Here is a 22,207-nt window from a genome sequence, read left to right as displayed (position 1 = left end):
GGAATTATGTTAAGAGTTCAGTCCAGGTGGCTCACTAGAGATTCCAGGCTTTTAATCATTTCAGTAAAATGGTGTTCATGGTTAAAGGCCTACTTGTAGCATTAGAGTTGCAGTAACAGAGAAATTGTCCCTTAGATGTCATGGTCACTGGGGCACAGTTATTGTTATTTAATAAGCAGGTTTACACTTAAGTGTGCTGGGAAGTTCATACAGCAGAGACTAACAGACCACATGTACATTACATCAGTTTTTTTTTCCTCTCTCAGTGAAATAGATTGTTTTCCTTTAGATTGGTGGGCTTAAGTATTTGATTTCCTATTCAGATGCTATTGGAAAATATATATAATCTGGTATTATATATCATAATTCACCACTCAAAATCAGTGCTAGGAGCTGTTTAGACTGAGGCTCTGTGACCGAGTTTGTCAGGGGAGTAGTCCATTTTCTTATCTCAGTCTGGGACTGTATACATGGATAATTAGTCCTACCACTGGACTTCTTAGAATAGGCATAGCTCACTAGATGCAGGAGTGCTCCTCTCTGTCACTGCTTCTTCATTGACTCTTCACTGCAGTCCTGTTCATTTTCAGGGGCTTGTACTGACTTCATCACTATATCACTGAAGAATTAGAGCACTGTTGCTGACTTAGACCGTGCAGAGTTCTATGACAAGTACTAGGAAATCGAAAAATGGATACTTTTTTTAGGGAGTTTAAACTTTAGATAGAAAAGGAGATGTGAAGATGATATCTTTGGCACTTAGACATTTTAACATACAGCACTTCATATGCATCTATTTGTTTAATAATTAGGAGCCATAGCTGATATGGAGGGACAAAACATGGTTTCTCTAATTTGTCATCTGGCTCTTTATGCTAAAATGACTCTTTCTGTCTTATTCAGCCATCCTGCCTTAATTCAGGATGACCTGGAATCCAGCTGTGAGTGGATTGAAGGAATGACAAAATCCTAAAATGTTACACCCTTGCTGCCTTCTCATACTTATGTAAGGTTGTACAACAAAAGGTACTTGGAAATGTTAAATGAGTCAGACCTGGCCTCTAGGCAGCAGTGGCTCTCTATGGCACTTTATTGCAAGGCTTTCTTATTTAATTCCAAAAGATTTGGAATAATGCTATGACCTTTTTATTCAGAAATACACATGCTTTGAGAGATGCCTTTATCCATGTTAAAATTGACATTTTAATAGTATTGAGATTTTGAGGTTGATGTAGGTGTTCTTATAAACAGTTTTACACAATGAAGGGTACAGAAGGGACTCTAAACACCATATAGATAGCCATTCTATTACCCTCTTCTTGCAACTAAGATAATTTGTATTGAGATCAGTTAGGAATAAAAAGTAGAGTTTAATGGCATCATCAAGGGAACCTTGCCTTCATTAACAGCACTTAGTGTTAAACAAGAGAACCTGGGGCAACCTGTATTTTAGTGCTACAGATTCTATCAGCATTTAGGTGCCTTGTTTTGGTGTAAAAACCATCAAATAAGCACAAGTGTTTCTGTTGCATATTGTAGAGAACCTTACCTACTTGGGGTTTATTAAATGAAAGAGTAGGCTTCTAAGACAAAGGAGTTAGTACAAAGCAAGTAGACATGGTCCAGGGTGGTTTTGTTTAGAGAGCAGAAGCATACTCTGGGAGATGTTCACTTAAATTTCTAAGATACTTTAAAGTGAAATCTTAATGTTGGTGAAATTAAAAGGAGAGATCACAGATGCTAATCAAAAGGAAAACCACCATGTGCATCAGTTAAACACTAAGTGACTATTCAGTTGGGCACTTAATTTATGAGCTCCCTACACAGAGAACTTCATGGCCAAAAGAGGAGAATGATCAAGAGGGCAAATTATTTAATTTTATCCATACTTGAATTCTGGTTAGTCAGTGGAATAGGAAATAAAAAGACTCATAAGAAGAAATTTATAATACCCCTAAACCAATGATTTTCAAATACCTTAGAGGCCATTTTCTATTTTCCTTATTCCCATTTCCCATCAACCAACTGATTGATCTCAGATTCTGTTTGTCAACTTTGGATCATTCTAGAGTTTTACCTTTAATATATTGACCCTCGGTCTTTGATCACATCTTGATTTTCCTGTGCTACCCAATCTGCTTCTAGGACACAGCTTCCTTTATTAAGCTGACCTGTGTCCATTAAGAAAATAAAAGTAGGTTGTTTTTTTGTGTGATTTTTTTTTTTTTAAATTTATGTTTATGTGCATGGGTGTTCTGCCTGTGTGTATGTCTGTACCATGTGTGTGCAGTGCCCACAGAAGGTCAGAAGAAGTTGTTGGATCCCCTGGGGTTGTAGTTACAGATGGTTGTTAGCCACCATGTGGGTGCTGGGAATTGAACCCAGGGTCTTTCAGCATGCTCTTAATCACTGAACCATCTCACCAGCCCTGAAAATAAAAGTAGTTTTAAGGTCATTGCTTTAAATAGTCTTAAAGTTCCTTTGGTGACCAAATTCTTTTTGTACTCCTAAACTGAAAGTAATTTCCTGTGGGTTACGTAACTTTGATGGCCAAAGTAACTTTTGACTCTCCTTTGACAAATGAGAGGGAAAAGTTTGGAAAATGGTTGTGTATAAGTGCTATGACGTTGTGATAGCCAGCATTAGATCGCCAGTGTGCCGGGTAGGCAAGATGAAGGTGAGGCCAGCAAAGGCAACTGGAGGTGCCAGAGTTGAAGGAGACACTGATTCACTTGTCCTGCAAGTCAGAATTTGCATTCTCATCTACTTTGTCTCAGCCCTTTTCAACCTGAAGCCATCTCGGGCTCAGGGAACTTTGATGAAGTAGCATCTCTAACCATGTGAATTAGATGTTTATTGGTTCTTAATACTCCAAACAACTGCAAAGTGAAAACTTCAATCAGTATATGCATTCATTTCTCAGTGAGCTTTGAAAGTTATTAAAGACTTTAAATAGTATAACCCAGCTGAGCAAAAATTTAAACTATATCTTTCTTCTAAACCTATTTATCTCCTGCTATATACTGTAGAAAAAAGATGCTTCTTATCACTTCATAGATTTTTATATTGGTCAGTAATTCCTCCAAATATAAAAGGATATACATTTGCCACAGTATAATAATTGACTTTAAGGTGAGTCAGAGTTACCAAATTAGAAATTCACAAAGTCAGATCTTAACTACATTCCTGCCTACTTCGGTCTCCTGACAGTTTTATGGGAGTTTGCAGCTCTTGCTCTGTACAGATTGAGCCAGCGGTGACGCAGAGTGAGGCAGGGTAGCATAGTGCTGTTTGTAAACACCAAATACAAGAGGCCTTGGAAGCACATTAATGTATTTGGCTAACACTATCAACCACCATTCTGTTTCTGAATTGTGAAAGCTGAAGACTGGGCTTGATGTCTATAATGGTATTTTTAATTTAAAGTTTTAGAACTTTAGCAGTTAACTTTCTTAAGTGCATCAACATCTATAGCAAAGGAAGTTACTGGCTAGAGATTGAGATCTGGTACTGAGTTACAGAAAAGTTTGATTCTAGGTATCCTGTGCTCTCTTAAACCTTATATTATGGTCACTCATTTAGGTTTCATTTATAGTGCTTATGTTAGTTCTAGTTATGTTATCTATAGAATAGTGACTTGCATTTTGAGGAGAGATGTGTCATGGCTTCTGTGAGAGGGAGGGGCTAGCAAATTTTAAGTGCTTAATTTATTAAATGAAAGAATAATGTTTTGTTTCACATACACACACACACACACACAGGGAGAGGGGAGATGATTTTATTTTTAAATACAAGTTCTGCTGTCTTAAAGAGGTTTAAAACCATTATGTTTACCAGCTCTTTTGTTTTCAGGGTCCTTGATACCCTGAAGAGGTGACGATGGAGGATACCTAACTTCATCCTGAATTATGTGTGCATTTCTCCACTTGGATCATGATAGCTAATATTAATTACTATGCCCCATACATTGTCCTATCTTCACCTCAAACCTAGAAGTTAGCTGCTGTTAGCATTGATGCATGTTCTTGAGTATCAGTGCTCCTGATTTTCTCAGGTCTGTCGGCAGCACTTTCTGGCCCTGTTGTCTTGTAGGCAATATTAATTTTGAAATCTGTTAACTTCCTTTCTCTATAACAAAATACCTGAGATAAACAACTTGTCTGTAGTTTGTGGTCACTTGGCCCCAGTGCTTTGGAGATAGAGCCAGCCCATCAAGGTAGAATAAGATCATTCACCACACAAGAGGGAACAAAGAATAAGAAAGAGGCCTATTTTAAAAATTCAGGGCCATAACACCTTTGACCTAAGTACTTTGGACTAGTTCCACTTCTTAAAGTTTCTACCAACTCCTAATATCACCTCCTTAGAAACCAAGCCTTCGACACATGAGGGTCTGGGAGACATCGAAGTTCCGAGTGACAGCATTCAGCTTCTGTCCTGTCAAGGCTTATGTCCATGTTGTGATTTAAAATGCATTCAGTCAGTCTCTAATAGTCCTGTAGTCTTAACTCTTCTGACATTTCTCTGCAGGTCCAGAGTTACTTGAGTGATCAGTGTAACTCAGCTGCAAGCCCCTGTAAAAATAAAAAAGAAAGCCTTATCCTTCTAAAATACAATGGTGGAACAGGCAAAAGGTACCCATGCCCATTCCAGAAGGGAGAAGCAGTGTTCAGCCCTAATCACCTGGGAAAGCCAGCAAGGCAAACATCAAATTCTAAAGCTCTACATCTGTACCTAGGACACACTGGCAGAATGTGGGCTTCCAAGAGCTTGGGCAGCCCTACTTTCCAGCTTTGTTTGTTACTGTCCACTTGGTTACTAACTCGGAGTGACTCTCATGCTGTAGTTGCACCCGATGAGCAGTGCATGTCAATTCTTCCTTACCATGGTCTGTAAGTGTCAGCTTTGGCCCTACAGCCCCACAGTTGCCCATTTCGGGTAACTTCCAGGACTGCCACTGCACTATACTTGCTGGCCTTCCAGGCTTCCTTTGAAATGTGGATGAAAATCTATGTGACTTAGCTATTTCACTCTGCATTCCTGAACACTCAGCATCAGGTGGAAAATGGCAGTGTTTGCCACCAGCCCAAGCTGTTCCAGGGCCTACTGGAACCACAGAAGCTGCCTTTGTGTTTCCTCTTGGCAGAAAAGGAAAGTGAATCCCAGGAAAACCATTCCCTGGGCAGACAAAGGCTAGCAGGGTGTTCTTCTCCCAGAATTCTGATTGGGTGTCTGCAACATTTGCTCTTCTAAGTCTCTGAACCTTTGATGGGTGCCTTGGTTTTGCACATTTGGTAGGTGCCCTGAGGCACCATCCTACTCTGCTGATGCAAACTGTCGGTTGTATTTTTTATCCTACTAGCTTAGCTACCGCAACCTCTAGCTGCATCCTTACACATGCTCTTTTTTTGGCCAAGTTAAGAAGTTTTCAAATTTCCATTCTGTTCCTTTTGCTTATGATTGTCATTATAAAGTTTGCCTTCTGGTAATATCTGTGTCATTTCCTGACTTGCTTTGTTGCCCTGAGATTTCCTTTTCCAGATAAGCTTGCCTATTTATGTTTAAGCTTGGTCTTTGTCAGAGTGCCAGAGAGTGGACAAAATGCACCCCCCCCCCCATGGAGTGACAAGTGTAGCTTTTAGCCCAATTGCTAGTCGAGTCTTCATTTCCATTGGGCCCCTCATCAGCCTGACTTCCTTTACACATCTGTGTTTTCTGATCTGACATAATCACCCTTTACTCTACATGATTACATTTACATCCTTTCACTTGATATGATAGTTTGTCCTACTGTTCCTCTGAACTTTTCCAAGCCCTGCTTGTAAAACCGATCCCAAAGACTCCTTCACATTGTCTCATGTAGCTATCATCAACAGCTCCATTTTTGAGTACCACTTCTCTGTTAGCTTTCTTTTACTGTAACATCATATTTGAGATACTCAAATTTGAAAGAGGAAAAAGTGTCTCTCACATGGACTCTGCACCATGCTAGAGTAAGGTGCATTTTCAGCTCAGAAATTTCTGGAAAATATAATTCAACAAAGGAGTGCTCTTCAAAATTTGATTAAACAGACTGGACTTTCCAGTGCAGTCAGACATTATTATGGTATGTATATACTTTTCTGGGAAAATTATTTAAAAGACCTAAAATATAATGCTTAGTAATTCAAAATTTAATGTAAAGATGTTATAGTTTGGTTTATAAACGACTTCATTTTTAACTCCATCTCTTTTTTAAGTATAGGACTTAATTATCTTAAAGAAGAATATAATAGATAGAGGTGAGGTGATTTGTTCACACACAACACAATTTAACTAAAACAACTTGAGCCCATTTGCGGACTTCATTTCACTTCCCCTCTGTACCTTTCTGTATAAGCTGTCTATTTGATATTATGAGATGCATATGTATGGTCATTCGTAAGTATGCATAGCAGCAGTACAGTGTCAGAATCGTAGTTAGAGTTTTCCTGCCTGGCCCACAGTCAGGACAAATCTCTCTCACCTGCCAGGCCTTCAGCTGCTCAGATCCAACCAAGTAAACACACAGAGACTTACATTGTTTACAAACTGTATGGCCATGGCAGGCTTCTTGTTATGTACTTCTTCTGTCTTAAATTAACCCATTTCTATTAATCTATACTTTGCCACATGGCTCGTGGCTTACCATTACCTTACATCTTTCTTGTCATGGCGGCAGCTGGCAGTATCTCTCTGCCCCAGCCTTCCCCCTCCCAGAATTCCCTTCTCTCTTGTCCCGCCTATACTTCCTGCCTGGCCACTGGCCAAACAGCATTTTATTTATACAGAGCGATATCCACAGCACAGAATGCTATATATTTCTTTGCTATTAGCAAGGTATTTGTATGTGTTCCCAAATGCAGCATTCCATAACAGCTTGGTAACCTAAGTGTATTCTGAAGATTTGAAGCTCATTTTTATCTAAGTAGAATTTTCTGCTTTCAGTATTCCTCAATCTTCCTCTTTCCAAACCTTTTAGGAAATGTTAGCTCTTACTTGGAAGTGACTTTATCTCTTGACACACCTTAAAAGTTGTAAAGGTCGTGAGGACAAATTAGAGCTTTCCTACTTTGTAAACTGGCTGTAGTGTGATCTATACAGTTCTAGACATGTAGCTTGGGGAAACTGGTTTCTCTAGGAGCCTGACCAGTAAGATTCTTGATAATTAGAAGAGAAAACAGGAAAATGGCCTTTTGATCTTGCACTTAATTTTTTTGATCTGATGAGAGTTGTTTTACTCTCTGGACCTGTATTGCATATAACAATAGAAATGTAATAATTTTAGAATACTAAAGACCTCAGAGAGGATACAGTTTCACCACCTGTCTACTTCTGATGGAAAAAGGGAAGCTGGTGATAAATTGGAATTTCATAAAGCATGATACATACTCTTTGCAAATTCTTTCCGGATATTTCATCAGACTTAATTCTACCTGTATCCCTGAGGCTTGTCCTAGCTAGCTGCTAAATTTTCTATTTACCCTCTTTTTGTTTTTTTTGTTTTTTGTTTTTTGTTTGTTTTTTTTGTTGTTGTTCTTGTTGTTGTTGTTGTTTCATAACAGTGATTCCCAGACTGCCCTCTTCCTGAGACTCATCTGGGTCATCTGTTAAGAATAGATACCTGGATTCTAAGTGAGTAGTCTTGGGAGTGAGTATTCCTAATAAACTCTGAAATAGTTGGCGATGGCTTATATCTCCCAGCACTTGGGAGCTAAAACTTTGTCTTAAAGAGAAAGGTTTACTCTCTCCTAAAAGCTTATTGGCCTTTTTGGTCTTGCTTGTATGGAAAGCAAAGTTAGATAGCATTAGGAATCTTGTTAAGCATGAAATTATGCTGGACATGGAGGTGCATCCTTTTAATTCCAGCACTCAGGAGGCATAGACAGGCAGATCTCTGTTAGCTAGATGCAAGGCTGTTTGATGTAATGAGTTCCCGTCAAGGCTACACAATGAGCCCCATCCTAAAAGAATAAAATAAAATGTACATCACTTGTGCCTTAGAATCTAAAAACATTCTAGTAGTCATAATACATACAAGATTTTAGAGTTTATAATATCTTACTGTTTAATCTTTGATTTTACTTTTGTCTATATTACTGTGAAATTTTGAATTTGCTTATAATTTCTAATGTTCTATTGTCTTTGTTTAATGTAATAGGAAGAGCTTGGGGAAGCTAGAAGTAAAAACTGGTAAAAGTGACCAAATGTGGAATTTAATAGGATTAGTTAGGTTTTTGTGTTTGTTTTTATTTTGCTAAGCTTGGTACTGGGAAAGGTACTAGCAAGGCTGAACTTAAAGATTGTCTACTTACATCCTTAGTGTGTTCATTCAAATATTATTCTATGCTATCTCTTAAGGCCTTTTGGAGAGAAGAAATACACATGAATTGGAAAATAGCACATGGACTCTGCACTGTGCTAGAGAAAGGTGCATTTTTCGTTTGTATTATTTCGTTTGCTAAATAGTGAACGTCTAGTTTATTTAGGAATCCCTTTTCAAAGAAGAACTATATTCAGTTCAGTTCCAAGAAATTCTTCTTTATTCCCTTTGTCTATTGTAACTAGCTTTAGAATTATCTCTCATGCCCCAGATGGAGTAAAGTGAGTCTGTTTCAGGAAACTGCACTACTGTAGCTTTTTCATTGAGCAGATTGGAGTTGGTCAGGCAGGGCAGAAACCCTGAAGACTTAAGTCTGGAAGTGGAAGTGGCCAGTGATCTATTTTATGCCTATTCATTCTAAACAAGTGATGATTGTTCTAAACTCAGGAAGATATTTTAAGCTGATTTTTCTTATCTTAGAATTTAATGTTACTATTTTGAATAAGGAACATGAACGAGAAGGTTCCATTTGTAACGGAATCCTATATCATAACATTTATTTCTAAACAAAAACTAAGGATATCATTTGTAAAAGTTCTTATTAACATTTACAGCCCTTGGTGTGTGTTTTTAAGATAGTGTCTCTCACTAGGATGTGGGGATTCCTTACTGTTTGGCTAGGATAAGATAGGCTGGCCAGTGAACCCCAGGAATCTGGCTGTGTTTTCCCTACTCTGGAATTACAAGTATATATACTTTTGCTCCAGTGCCTGCCTTTTTATATGGGTGATGGGGATTGAACTCACGTACATGGTGGCAACAGCAAGTACCTTACTGACTAAGTGTTTATGGTTTATATTATTATTAGGAAGACTTGTGCCCATGGGTAAATCAACATGCAGTGTGCTAGTCTATATTGATTGTAAACGTCATTGGAGTAAGGAGAGCCTAAAAGCTTAGTGAAGCACCACGGACTGCGTCCATGAGCATTTCCAGAGAACTTTAAGGAGAAAGCCTGTCCAGACCTGGTTATGTGGGGAGCATGGTTCCATAAACTAGGCCAAGATCTACTGGAATGGAGAAAGGAGAGAGCCACTTGCTGTCTCCTATCTGCCATATCTGCTACTCTGTGCTATCTTCAGGGTAGACAGAAACCTCCAAAACTGAGGCAAAGAAATTGTTCCTCTTTGATTCTTTATGCAGGTAAATTGTTACAATTACAGTAAAGCTAGCAAACATATTAGTTAGCCTTGGGGCCCTTTTGTTTTTTTAGTACAGTATAAGGTAGATGAGATCACTTCCAGGTTTGGGATTTAGAATCTGGGATCTTCAGTTATCTGTACATGCAGGACCATTTCTTACCTAGAAACAAGTACCCTTTAGTGTGTTGTTCATCTCCTATGGCATGGCTGAAACTTGCAACTGTCCAAGGAAGGAAGCTTGTCCTCAGGTCTCTGCTCAGTGGGCCCTGGCTATTTATATAGCAAGCTTTTTGTTGGCTTGGCATGTCTGTAGGTTGTCCATGAAACCATTTCAAATGAAGAAGCATGTGAAAGGAATGAAAGAAGCACACATCAGCTTAATTAAATCTGGCAGACTAATTCAGTATTTTAAAGGCCATATTGGAACCATTGGTGGCTATCTCATGCTATTGGAACCATAAGTGGGTCCAATTTGTAACGTATGTTCTAAAAACAGTTCTGTTGTAAAGTATTTGGAGGAGCATTTTTTTTTTTCATAGTAATAATATTAAAAGGTTGTTAAAGATCTGATAATAGTATGATGTTAGTTTTGGAGGAGAAACTACTTAATACAAGACCAAGAGAAGCTGAAGACTAGTATATGCAGAAGGTTTGAGTAGGCTTATTGTATGTAGAGATGTCAGCAGAATCTCATAATGGTTCTAACCACTTACCCTGATCCCTGAACCTGTCAATTCATGTTTTAGGTGATATTTACATGTGTACTTAAGAGTAAAGCAAAAATGATCCAATTGATCCTGCTCTGCCCATTGCCATCCCCTCCTTACTGAAATACTGGGAAAAACATAACCTTTCTTCTGATCAGCTCACTCTAAGATTCCAAGATACTAGTATGCTGTTCTTTGAAGGGTGCTCTTAATTTCAAAGTCATTGTCTATGTTCCATGACTTTTAAAATGTCTGGCTACCTTCTTCATGAAACAGTATGTAATGCTGACCTTGTCACTTTCCCATTTCAACAAGCACATAGGCTTTGCTTTTGCTGCTCACACTTGTTCATGTTCTCTTTTCCTTTCATGACAGCGCTATATGGTTAAAGATTGTATTTTTTTTATCAGCTGATGTGTATTTACTATCATGCCTATGGGTAGTCAGTAAAACATTTAACAAGTGATCCTCCCTATTATCAAATTCAGTTGCTCTTGAAGGTCTGTCTCTGGTCCTGTTTTGCTATTTCTCACATGTTTTTTCATTGGGGCCATAGATTCTTACTATTTAGACTATGCTCTCCTTGGTTCCAAATTTGTTTTGTGTGGTTGATTGTTTTGTGTTATTGAGACTGGCTTTGAAGCACAGGTGGACCTCTGACTCGCAAACTCTCCTTTCTCTTCAGAGTGCTGGGATTATATACATGTGCCACCATGTGAAGGTAGATCACCTAGAAGCATACTAAGTAGTTACATAGGAACAGAAGGACTACCATTGGTATTTACGTGCTTCTTCTTGCTTAGTTCTGGTCCCTATTTATCTCTTGCATTGACTTACTAAATTTGGTAATTTCCCCCTTTCTGTAATTCTGCTTCTCTGTTCTTCTCTTCATGCAGTTTAGAGCCAAAGCAATCTTCATAAATCTACAGTAGTATGATATGTTAGTGGTTTTCTCTTGCTCTGTATTATAAAGTTTAGGAATTGGTTTTGGTGTTGTCCTGTAAAGTCAGGGAGCAAAGTTTAACTCAGAAAAATGAAGCTTTTTGTTTTTTTGTCCTTCCATTTTTAAAAATTGCAGTAACCAGGACTTAGCTGTTAGCAGCTTTTGAGCCCCTTTCTCTGGTAAAGGTGCAGTAGAGTACTAAGCCCTCAGATTTGACGGGAGCTTTTGGAGCACTGCTCTAGCTCTTTGTCAAACAATTGAGTTCTTTGGAAGAAGATTGTATAGACCTGTTTAATGAGTAAGAACTACATCTTGTGTCTATATGTACTAAACATTCATTTGTCAACAGCTAGGCTTCTTGGGTACCTGGGGACAGAAAGGGTGCTTCACTTCAAGAGGTCTCTGTGAATCTTGAGTCTGTAAAGGAGAGCAAAGTATCTTGCTGACTGGGGTGGTTTTCACATGGAACATGTATTAACAAATAGCTTCTGGGTGTGATAGCCAGCAACTCTAATTTTAAAAGGAATGTTTCTAGAATTTTGTTGTTTCCCTTTAGTATAAATTCCTTTTTCTCCTTTCCCTTCCACCAGATTGCTGTTCTTTTTTTGTGTACCATTCTTTATCATACATACATAGAAAAGGAAGAAATTCTGCAGTGAATGAAGATTCCTTTGCATTTAGCATTGCTTTTTCTACTGTAGTTGGCTTTTGAATGAGGATGACAATGGAAGAGATGAAGAATGAAGCTGAGACCACTTCCATGGTTTCTATGCCTCTCTATGCAGTTATGTATCCTGTGTTTAATGAGGTGAGTATACATTTAAGATTTCTGCAGTTCCTTAGTACCTGCTTCATTTACTCATCTATTCTCCCACATGATAGACATTGGTATGAACTGAACTCCGTGTGTTGGCTGTTGGGTCTGGTCCATACATATAATTGTAGAAACAAACAAACAAAAAAATAGATGTGGTGTTCTTAGTGGGGGAGATAGATATTGCATACAATTCTAAGTTGAAAATTACAGTAAGTACAATTAAGTAAGGAGAAAAAATGAGAAATTGGTAGATGGGCTCTCTTGTAGGGTTCAGAGCAGGCCCCACTAAACAAGATACATATATGTTAGAATCTATGAGACAAGAGTAGAAACAAGTACATTGTACATAGCCAGAATGGCTGGCACAAGGTCATGGTGACCAAACCCATTTTAAAAATTGGTATTTGGAAGATGTTGTTACGTTGTATCTGAAGAAGTCATGGTAGTTTTTTTATTAAAGGAACATGACACAAGTACATTTCTGGTTTTTTTATTTAAATTAATATTATTCTAATATATGAAGAGAATTCTAGACTGGTAAGTCTCTTTGATGTTAGTTAATTCCTTCTCTGTAATGTTGAATGGAGACCTTGAATAGTGAAATTATTTTTTTAAACATGAATAGTGAAATTATTTTTTTAAACATACATAAGACAGACATCAAATCTACGAGCTCTGTCTCTAAAGTCAGAAGTTTTAGCAAAAAAAAACCAAAAACTAATAATAATAATTTTTGTTGCACAATACAGTTAATCTTTGGAATCATCAATGTTCTTGTTGCTAAGATAGCTGGAAGCCCTTAGGAAAATGCCAAAGCGTTTTAGAGTGTTATTCTAAGACTCAAATCTTTTTGTCCTCACATTATTTTGGTTGATGCACTTGATGTACTTACGAACCTTAATCTTGGAAGCAGGAGAGAATGATTCATTATCCTTTTTTTCAGACCAAGTGTGTTGTAGAATTTCAAACATTACCAATTAGGTTCAGAGGCCTTTCAGGAGAAATTCAAAATTATGGTATAGTAAAAGCTTCTATCTCCATTACATAAAAGGTTTTGGAGGCAGAGGATTTCAAGGCTAATAGTGTTTTAAGTCTGTGTCATCAGAAATTCATCTTCTGCTTTATTATGTTACAATCTCCTCAGCTACCAAAGCTCTATCATGTCCCAAGTTCTTATCCAGAAGGGATAAGATGTGAAATCTTGTTTCCACTGGGGGTCTACTTACTTAGTGTAACTTTTACTAAAAAAAAAAAAAAAAAAAAAAAAGCCCCACACAAGACCTCCATGTACATCTGTTTTTTAAGAACTTAACCTTACAACCAAACCTAACTGCAAGAGGTTAGAAAATTCAGGAGTATTTTCTTACGAAGGAGAAAGCCTCTCTTGTAAAACTTAAAATTTGCCTCTGTGGTAGTCCCATCTGGGGCAGCTCTCAACAAGCCAATCATTAGATCCATCTTTTTTTTTTTTTTTTTTTTTTTTTTGTGATACTTCATTGCAAGTAGTTATTATTAGAAGGAAGTACTTTCTTATGGTACATTCTGACTGCTTATTGCTTAGTTCTCTACTAGGGCATGAGGATAGAGAGAAACAAGCATCATACCTGTTCTCCAGAATGCACTGGGGAACGAGGCTGTTTAAGGCTCCTTAGCTGACTTTGTACCAGGAGTGACATGAGGAGAAAGCCCTTAGGTTAGGTAAGAAACTTAGGGTTGAAGTAGTTAGGGTTTGAAATGCTTACACTCTCCAAAAACCATTTTTATAATTTCACTCATAGGTGCTTTGTCTTTCCAGGTAGGTCTGTGTGCCCAGCTTAGTGTCTGCTGCAGTGTTAGGGAGAATTTCTGGATTAATCTAGTATTTTGACTCTCAGTTTGAGAGGAGGTAGGTTTCATTTACAGAGCATCAGTTTCAGCTTCCAGTTAGTGAAGAGGAATGAGAGAGGGCTTTTGTTCTAGAAACATGGGGTAACTAACTTCCTAATGTGTATGAGTCTTGAATTTGATCCAGAAATATGGGGCTTGGGTTATATAAATTGCTAGGATTAATGCTAATAAGAACTTTATTTTGCTCACATGTAAGAGAAATTTACTTCCAAGAAAAGGAAGCTGCTGTGAAACGGCTGGTAAATCTATAAGTAAAGATGGTGGTGTACCCCAGGTGAGATCTGAAAATACATGTGGCCTCCTGAATTAATTTTCAGAAGCAAGGGTTGAAAATGAAGTGGCTCCCCGTGACAGACTTAGCATTGCTGCACCCAATTGCTGAGGCCTCATTCTGAGGTTCAGCTTGCTGGCCTAACTTTGTAGCACACTTTAAAAAAAAAAAAAAACATCACTTCCTATCTTGTATTCAGAAACATGCTCTAAACTATTGTTTTAGATAGGGCAGTGGTACTTAAATTTCCTGTTGACAGATGAAATCTAGACTTGGATGGAAGAATAGAATAGAATTATTGGTACTTCATGAGTGAAGTGTTGGGTTAAAAGGCATTGTAGTCACTGCTAGTGTTATTCTCTAGCATTTCTGTGTGTTAATATAAGGTACCTAATAAATTAAAGCCATAGTTAACTATAGTTCATAACTGACTTTTCTCTATGGGTACCAATGGGGAAATTATAGTTTACTTCGGCTTTATTATTCTGTACTGTACAGGTTTAGATAAACATAAAAATAGTTTCAAATTACTTCTCCAGAGAATAGTACTACAGTCGGGATGCTGAAAATAGTTGTGGCTTTCCAGCTCTTTCCCATAGTATATACTAAGTATTAGGAAGTCTCCTTCCCTTCTTAACATTTTAACATAGTAGCTCCAGTCTAGGTATCATTTGTCTAGAGGGACAAGCTTCATGTTAGAAATTTTTATGCTGTTGCTCAAGTTTACAGATCACTTATTTATGGCAGGCATTCTGATCGCTGGCTGTACTTAGTAAAGCAGCTGTAAGATAACTGAGAAAGAGCACACTTCTCGTTTAGCCAGCTGCCAGGGAGTTCAGAGTCCTAGAATATTGCACACATAAACTGACTGTGAAATAGTCCTCCTTACTGCATTGTGGAAAACTTGGTTTCTACAGACCGCTACAGGCCTTTGGTCAGGTTCTCCTATAACTGCATTGTTCTTATTGAGTCTTTGTATATGGAGAAAAGGGGAGTTCCTTAACATAAGCCACGTGTATGTGGAGAGATATGTTTAAGATAAAATACATTCTGATGCATTATGGGGCATATTTTGTGAAATATTTTTGCAACTAAATAGGAATTTTAGGCTGCAAAATTTTATCAATAAATAACTTCAAAATATACTTGTAAATAGTATTCTATTCAGATGCTTCTCTGTCAGTTTTTGCTGATATATAGCTCTACATTTTTTCCTAGTAAACAAATGTGACCTGAGACTGTTGTAGCTTAACCTGTTTACTTCTGCTTTCTCCTTTGTTGGGAGGAGAAGAATTCAGGCAACTGAAAAGTGAATGGATTTTTACCTGTAGTCTCGTCATCGAGGTGATCAGAGTTTGGGGTATCACTTAGTACAGTGCTGCAAAAAAGGCATACTTTTGCCTGGATTCCCTGATGACTAAAGTTGGAATAAAGAATAATTTATTTGATTTTCAACAACCTGTGAAAATATATTAGTTAATGTATTGTGATGTATTTGGAGTAATACTAGGCATATGGTGTTATAATTATGAAGATCTCATCCAATATTTTTGATAAAGTTGTGGTCAGCATAGAATGTTTGCCTACTTTCCAACAGAGTCAGCAGATGTTTTTATACTACTTATGTGCCCCTTCTTATCTGATTTGTCCTAGAGTTTGGTAAACTCAGGAACTACAGAGGAGGGCTTTTTCTTGTCTTCTGTACAGAGCATAGCTGAGGGCGCTTGCTTCCTGTGGCAGCTAACAGGCCGACTTTCAACTTGACTCACCTCATTCTTACAAGATACACCTGGAGTTTTTAGCCTTGTGACATGGTCCAGTTTAGTTTAAGGTTTAGCATAAGAAATAGGATCAATAAATTGGGTGTCAGTGTAAGGATGGTGGTCACCCTGGGAAAACCTAATCTTGTCTGATGTTAAGAAAGCCAGTAAATTTATATGCAGTTTAGAACTAATTAACCTACTTCTTTTGACCTTTAGAGGAAAAAAAAACCTTCACAAGATTTTATACAAACTGTTGAAAACTTGAACAAAGGCTGAATTGATTTCTTTCTTTTCTTTTTTCCTTCCTTCCTTCCTTCCTTCCTTCCTTCCTTTCTTTCTTTCTTTTTTATTTTCTTCTAACTATGGGTTTGGAAACTCAAAAATATGGGAATAACTGATGCTTCTAGAGGGATCAGTGCAATAAATGAGCTCCTGAGAACTGGGATTACACTTGAATTTATAAAGTTATTTTATTTGTGAGCCTGAGTTTAAATTTGGCAAGTGCAGTTGATAATAGTGTTGAAAAGCTATCCTCAATTCTGAGGAAGGAGCCCTGGTGCAGTTGGTTGTGTGGGCTTAAGTTAAGAGGCCCATGCTCACTTTCTTAAGGGATCCTTCAGCAGACACCGTTGCTCCACCTCATAGTGGAGATAAGCTATCTTAAGCACTCTTTTCTCTGACTTGGATGCTTTTCTTGTCTTCCTTTCTGTAGTGACATAAAGTGAAGCTGAGGCCCAAGCAATGCCATTTCTTACTTTGGTGTCCAGCGATGCAAAATGTAGCTGTAATCTTCTCCCCATTAGACCCAACTACGTGATGTAGAAGCTATCAGTTACTAGTAATCTAGTAACTTGGTAAACAGGTCAGGGTTCTTTATGAAACTACTCTAGCCATCAGCTGTAACTCCAACAGCTTTCAGGATTCCACTCAGGAATAATTGTTGGAAACAAACTGCAAACCTTTTTTCTGTTAGAGACTAACATGAAATCATCATATCCTCATGTGTCACCAACTCTGAAGAAACCTTTGAGTGGTGGAGCTTGTGAAGATGGTTTTAAGAAGCCAGGCCACTTTAAAACCAATTCAGATATTATCTCCTCAAACTAAGCTGATGACAGTCCCACCTTTCAGCTTTTCACCTAGCTACTGAGTTCAAACTTCTGGTTAGTAAGTGTCTGGATACTCTTTTAACATTGACTTCTTCAACATGGGTAGAACTCAGGTGTCTGTTAGTTCTTACAGAGATGCAATTCCCAACTCCAGTGTAGAAAATGATAAAGACTGCTAATGTACAGGCTTGAGAGCCAACCAAGCCTATGATGTGATCCTTGTCTCAGTGCAAAGTTGGAAATTTGTATCAACCAGAGTTTACATCTGTAAAATTATGATGATAGCAACAGATTTATTGTGAAAATTAGAGATTATTCTGTAGAAAGAAACTCCATAGGCACTTAGTTGATGCCTAATGAAATGGCTGCTGTTAGAATGTTCTCAGAACTTTGTCAGAAGAGGGATAGTGTGTTAACATGGTTTTGTTAAATCTTAATCACAACTGAGAGGAGGTAAAAGAAGTACTTTTTATAGGGTGGGTAAAAATCTTGCTGCCTAAGTACAATACAAGCCTATGTAGATTTGAGAACAATTTAGATAAGTTCATTGAGATGGGAACTTCTCTGCAAATAAGAGGTCCGGGCCTGTGTATTGGTGAAATTATTAAGGCCACTCCACATAGTTAAAAGGGAGGTTTATTTTGTGGGGTAACTTACAAATGAAGGGGTAGGTTGCAGGGTCTGGCAAAGGTATAGCACAGTCCGGCAGTGTTCTCTCGAGAACTCTGCTCGGTCTACCTCCAGCGTCCAGGGTCCCAGAACCAAGAGAGAGAGCTCCTCCCGATCTTTGGTCTTCCGCTTCCTCCTCCGCCCTCCTTGTGGGCGTGACCATTACCGAAGCCTCAGTGGGGGTTGGAACTTCCAGGCCAATGCTGGGATGGCTATCCACTACATCTCCCCCTTTTGTCTAAATAAGAAAGTTCTAACCGAATACAAGACTATGTACAAAGAGATGGTAATCAAATATTGTCCAGGAGTAATGAGGGATAATGACCTAGACCTGTGTACCTGGCATCTCCTGGGCATTGGAAACCACATGAGTAAGAAACCTATTAAGTTCTTTGCAGATATGTGGGTGTACAGTATACCACAAAATGACTCCCAACAGAGCTTTGCTAAAGTGCTTCAGTTTACAGACTTGGATTTACTAAGCTGTGTCTGACCTTCCTGTGACTGTTGTCTTTGTAAAATACAAATGTGCAAATTTAGTCTAGAAATTCCTATCTTGGATGCATTTTACCAGCTCTGCGCTTGCTGTTCTGGGCTTTTACTTGCATTCCAGTGAGGATGATACTGAGCTATTTAATAATGCTGCTGCTTGAAGGCACACATCTGACTCAGACCTTTGGCTGGTCAAAAGAAGGCCCTGGGCTGTAAACCCAAAGAACATGGGCTATCAGTATAAAAACATCCATCCTGTCTGCCTGTCCCAGATTTCTTAGCAGCGCCGTTACCTTAAACAGCATTCACTATAATTACATGAACTATTGGAAATAGAACTGTTTTCATTGTTGAGCTAGACCTTTGCCAGTGTTAAAAGCTATTTACAGTCTGTCTTTTCCCATGTCAGTTTACTGGGCTCCTGTACCTTCCCTTTACCTAGTTAGTGCATTTTACAGGCCTCTGTAGAAGCCAGATTAAATACTAAGCTAAATGGTACATTGTTTATTGGGAGATAAATTGTTATTTTTGACAGATTGTTTTGCTTTGTCCTGTGCTACATAATTTGTACTGATACATTTCTTAAATGCATTGTTTACTGTTAAAATAAATTGACTTATAGCCTCAACATTTGATGTAAAATTAAAGTCATTACATTTAATATTTTTAAAAAATCACTTTAATGTGTATGAGCATTTTGGCTGCTGCATGTGTGTGTGTGTGTGTGTGTGTGTGTGTGTGTGTGTGTGTGTGTGTTTGTGTGTGTATTATGTATGTGTGCAGTTCCCGTAAAGTCCAGAAAGAGTTGTTAAATACCCTGCAGCTATAGATAGGTATGAGCCATCATATGGGTGCTGGGAGTTGAACCAGGGTTCTCTACAGAGCGATGAATACTCCTTACTGCTCAGCCTTCTCTCCAACACCTACAGTTAACTTTGGTGTACTATTTTAGAAAATTACTTACTGCTGGAGTAGTAGATGACAGATGGAAATAGCTCTGAAATTCTGATGATCTAGGCTTCAGTTTGAGTATTATTATTTTTTGTCAGCACTATTTGCTGATTGGCAAAAAAATAGACTAAGCTTAATCCTTGGCTGAGTTAAAGCAGTTAAAAAGGAAGGCAATACGAAATAGAATCTAAGCACATGTTTCCTTATGTTGGTCATTCTTTGTTAGTTGTATGTACACACAGAACTATAGCTAGTGAATCAGAGCAGTGAATTTATCCTTAATCTTCATTATTTTCAAGAAGTCAAGTTGATATGTATAGTTTCTCTTAGGACTTAGAATTCTGTATCATATGTGTATATGATTTACATCTTTTTTTTTAATTTTACAGTTTTGAGTACAAATTCTAAATGTTGGAAGAATTATGACTTATTAAACATTTTTGCTTATTGTATGATGGATTTACCATTACTGGAGAGTGAAATTCAGAAATGTTTTTTTCCAAGAACATTGGTACTAATTTTAATTTTTTTTTATTGTAGCTAGAACGAGTAAATTTGTCTGCAGCTCAGACTCTGAGAGCTGCTTTCATTAAGGTGAGCTCCAATAACTTCTTAGATTTATTAAACTGTTATATGTAAGTCTAAATACCATGTGATTGTTGCTAGTTTCCTTTTAGTGAAAATTATTTTATATTACTTAGATAGTTCTTACGCTTTGGTCTATTCTGTATAAGCTTTAAATACTTATAAAAGGCAAACCACAACAAATGGTGTTTCAGATGGTCAGCTTTAGAAGAACATTTTTATGTTCCTTTTTCTATTCTTAAAAACATGTTTATGAAAATGTAAATTAGTTATACTTCATATTGTTTAATTATAGGATATAAAAATCTACCTCATATATGGCAGATTATGGTTACTTTGAAAATATATTTAAAGCGTTCCAAGTGAAGTTCTTCTTAGCCTTAGACTTGAGCTGTTGATTTTATCATTGTTAGCAACATGTTGAGCTCTTAGAAGTATGATTTCTTTAAACATATGTGTGCCGAGTATAAAATACAAACATGCTTGGTGACTGTATTAAAATGAGTGTAAGCTAGCTTAGTAATAAGAATTCATTTTAAGTACACTGCTAAAGCAACTTCACTGTCTACAGCCACTAGAAAACTTAAAATTGTATGATTGATTTCATATTTGTTCTCAGGGTATATTTCTGTTGTATAGCTGTACTCTAGAGACTTAATGTATGTATTAAGCATATTATTTTCAATTATTACTTGCTTTCTCAACTCATATATGTTTGGGTGCTCCCAGATTAATTTTGTTTACTTGTTAATTCCAATCATTAACTAAAATAACTTATGCTTTTATTTTTAAGTCAAAGTATTTTAATGTTTAAGTTAAGAATAAACAAATTTTTAGTAGCTGTCATTTTTAGTTATATTCAGAAATAGGTAAAACAGTGTATTCTTGAGGAATTTTCTCATGACAGTGTGACAGAAATACGGTTGTGTGACGACTATGATAGAGCTGTGTATCTAGGTTTGTCCATGGATACTTTGTTAGCCACAGGTCTAGACTTGAACTTCTGCCCTCAAAAGACCTTTTGGTCTCAACCTTCCAAGTATTGGAAACTACAGGCAAGTACTATTCTGCTTCAAGTTCATAGTGATGGTTCTTAATTTTTAAAATAGTGAAAATTATTTGAAAGCATCATGTATCACATAGTAAAGCAGTGAATTATTGTTAAATATCACAGCTAGTTATATTTCAAATCAAATTAAAGGATCTATGTAGAAAAGGTGATTTTGTATTTTTAAATTTCTCTTTGAGAAACTGGAGAGTTGGTTCAGAGGTTAAAAAAACTTGCTGCTCTTCAAGAGGACCCAACACCAGTGTCAGGAGCCCACAGCCTTCTCTAATCAGCTCCAGGAGATTCTATGCTTCAGGCCTACTCAGGCACCTTCATTCACATGCACACACCCACTTTCAGACATGTAATTAAAGATAATAAAAATAAATTTTAAAAAATCTTTTGAACATGGCAAAGAAATATTGCCTGGCTAGCTTTTGAATCCATACTTTCAGTTCTTGGCTTATTCAGTGATTTTTTTTAAAATCATATTGTATTATCTGTTTTTATTTGGAGGAAAAGATTAGTAGGTTTTCTCCAAATAAAAATATGTCACAGACTATTTTCTATTAAGGTATCAATTCTTGATTACCTGTTACCCTGCCCCTCTTGGCAATTACTGACATGTTGTGCTGTCTCCTACATTGGTAATCACTGGCCACGAAACTATGCTTTTATGGAGTGGATGTTTTCAAAGGTTGAGTACCCATCAAGTTCAAGGTTGAAATCTGTCAAGTGCAGATAGTGTCTCTGATCTAAGAACAGAGGCTTCAGAGGTACTTGTTCAATTTGAGCTTTGAACTAAGTAGTTTAGCCAGGACTTTAGCCCAAAATTCTAAGACATATGATTCCCAAAAGTTGTACCCAGGCACCCTGCAAACTCAAGGAGGTTGTGAAGTATTTTAGAACAGTGAGTACCATGATACTTAGCATCTGTTTACACTATATGAACTGAACTTGAAATAGTTCATGATTTCAGCATACTAGATTGATCTACATTCCTCTCAGTGATGTCATATCTTTGTGGAACTAATAAAAAGCAAGTACCACAAGAAATCAGTGTGCAAAAAGAAATGAGAATGGTAATTCCAATCTAAGCCCAGTATTTAAGAAACGATAGTGCTCAGGAAATGGAAGCATCCCCATTAAAACATAGCTTTAATTAGCAATGAGACAAAATACTGTCTCTTTTGTTGTATGCATAGAATTTAAGTTTCGGGGTTGCCAAATTGTTAGAACATACCATTTAACCAAGTTATTTGTACAACGTAAACTACTTGATAAACAGCATTTGTTGCTAAGAGCTTTATGAACTGAGAAAGCTTCAGGCCTTGCATTCTCCAGTTCTGATAGTTTGCTGTTTCAGATCAAACTAGTATTTAAAACTTTGTGTGTTGTGTGCAGACTTAGAACATTTAATTC

The 22,207-nt window shown here is 37.3% G+C and overlaps 1 protein-coding gene across 2 annotated transcripts in view; it reads left to right on the top strand.

Annotated features, from left to right (window-relative positions):
* Window positions 1–22,207, top strand: part of Pdcd10 (programmed cell death 10) — a 41,554-nt gene that overhangs the window by 4,896 nt on the left and 14,451 nt on the right. The window contains exons 2-3 of one of the 2 annotated variants that reach the window (XM_036191116.1): window positions 11,895–12,001; window positions 19,693–19,746. In XM_036191116.1, coding sequence (XP_036047009.1) covers window positions 11,906–12,001; window positions 19,693–19,746 — 150 coding nt within the window. In that variant the 5' untranslated portion in view covers window positions 11,895–11,905. Of the gene's footprint in view, window positions 1–11,783; window positions 12,002–19,692; window positions 19,747–22,207 lie in introns of both variants that reach the window. The other variant, XM_036191115.1, reaches the window with a different exon arrangement.

This window comes from Onychomys torridus, chromosome 6 (genome assembly GCF_903995425.1).
Source record: "Onychomys torridus chromosome 6, mOncTor1.1, whole genome shotgun sequence".
NCBI classification, from domain to species: Eukaryota; Metazoa; Chordata; class Mammalia; order Rodentia; family Cricetidae; genus Onychomys; species Onychomys torridus.
The sequence above is the reverse complement of the archived record's forward strand: the minus strand, read 5'-3'. Positions and strand labels throughout refer to the sequence as shown.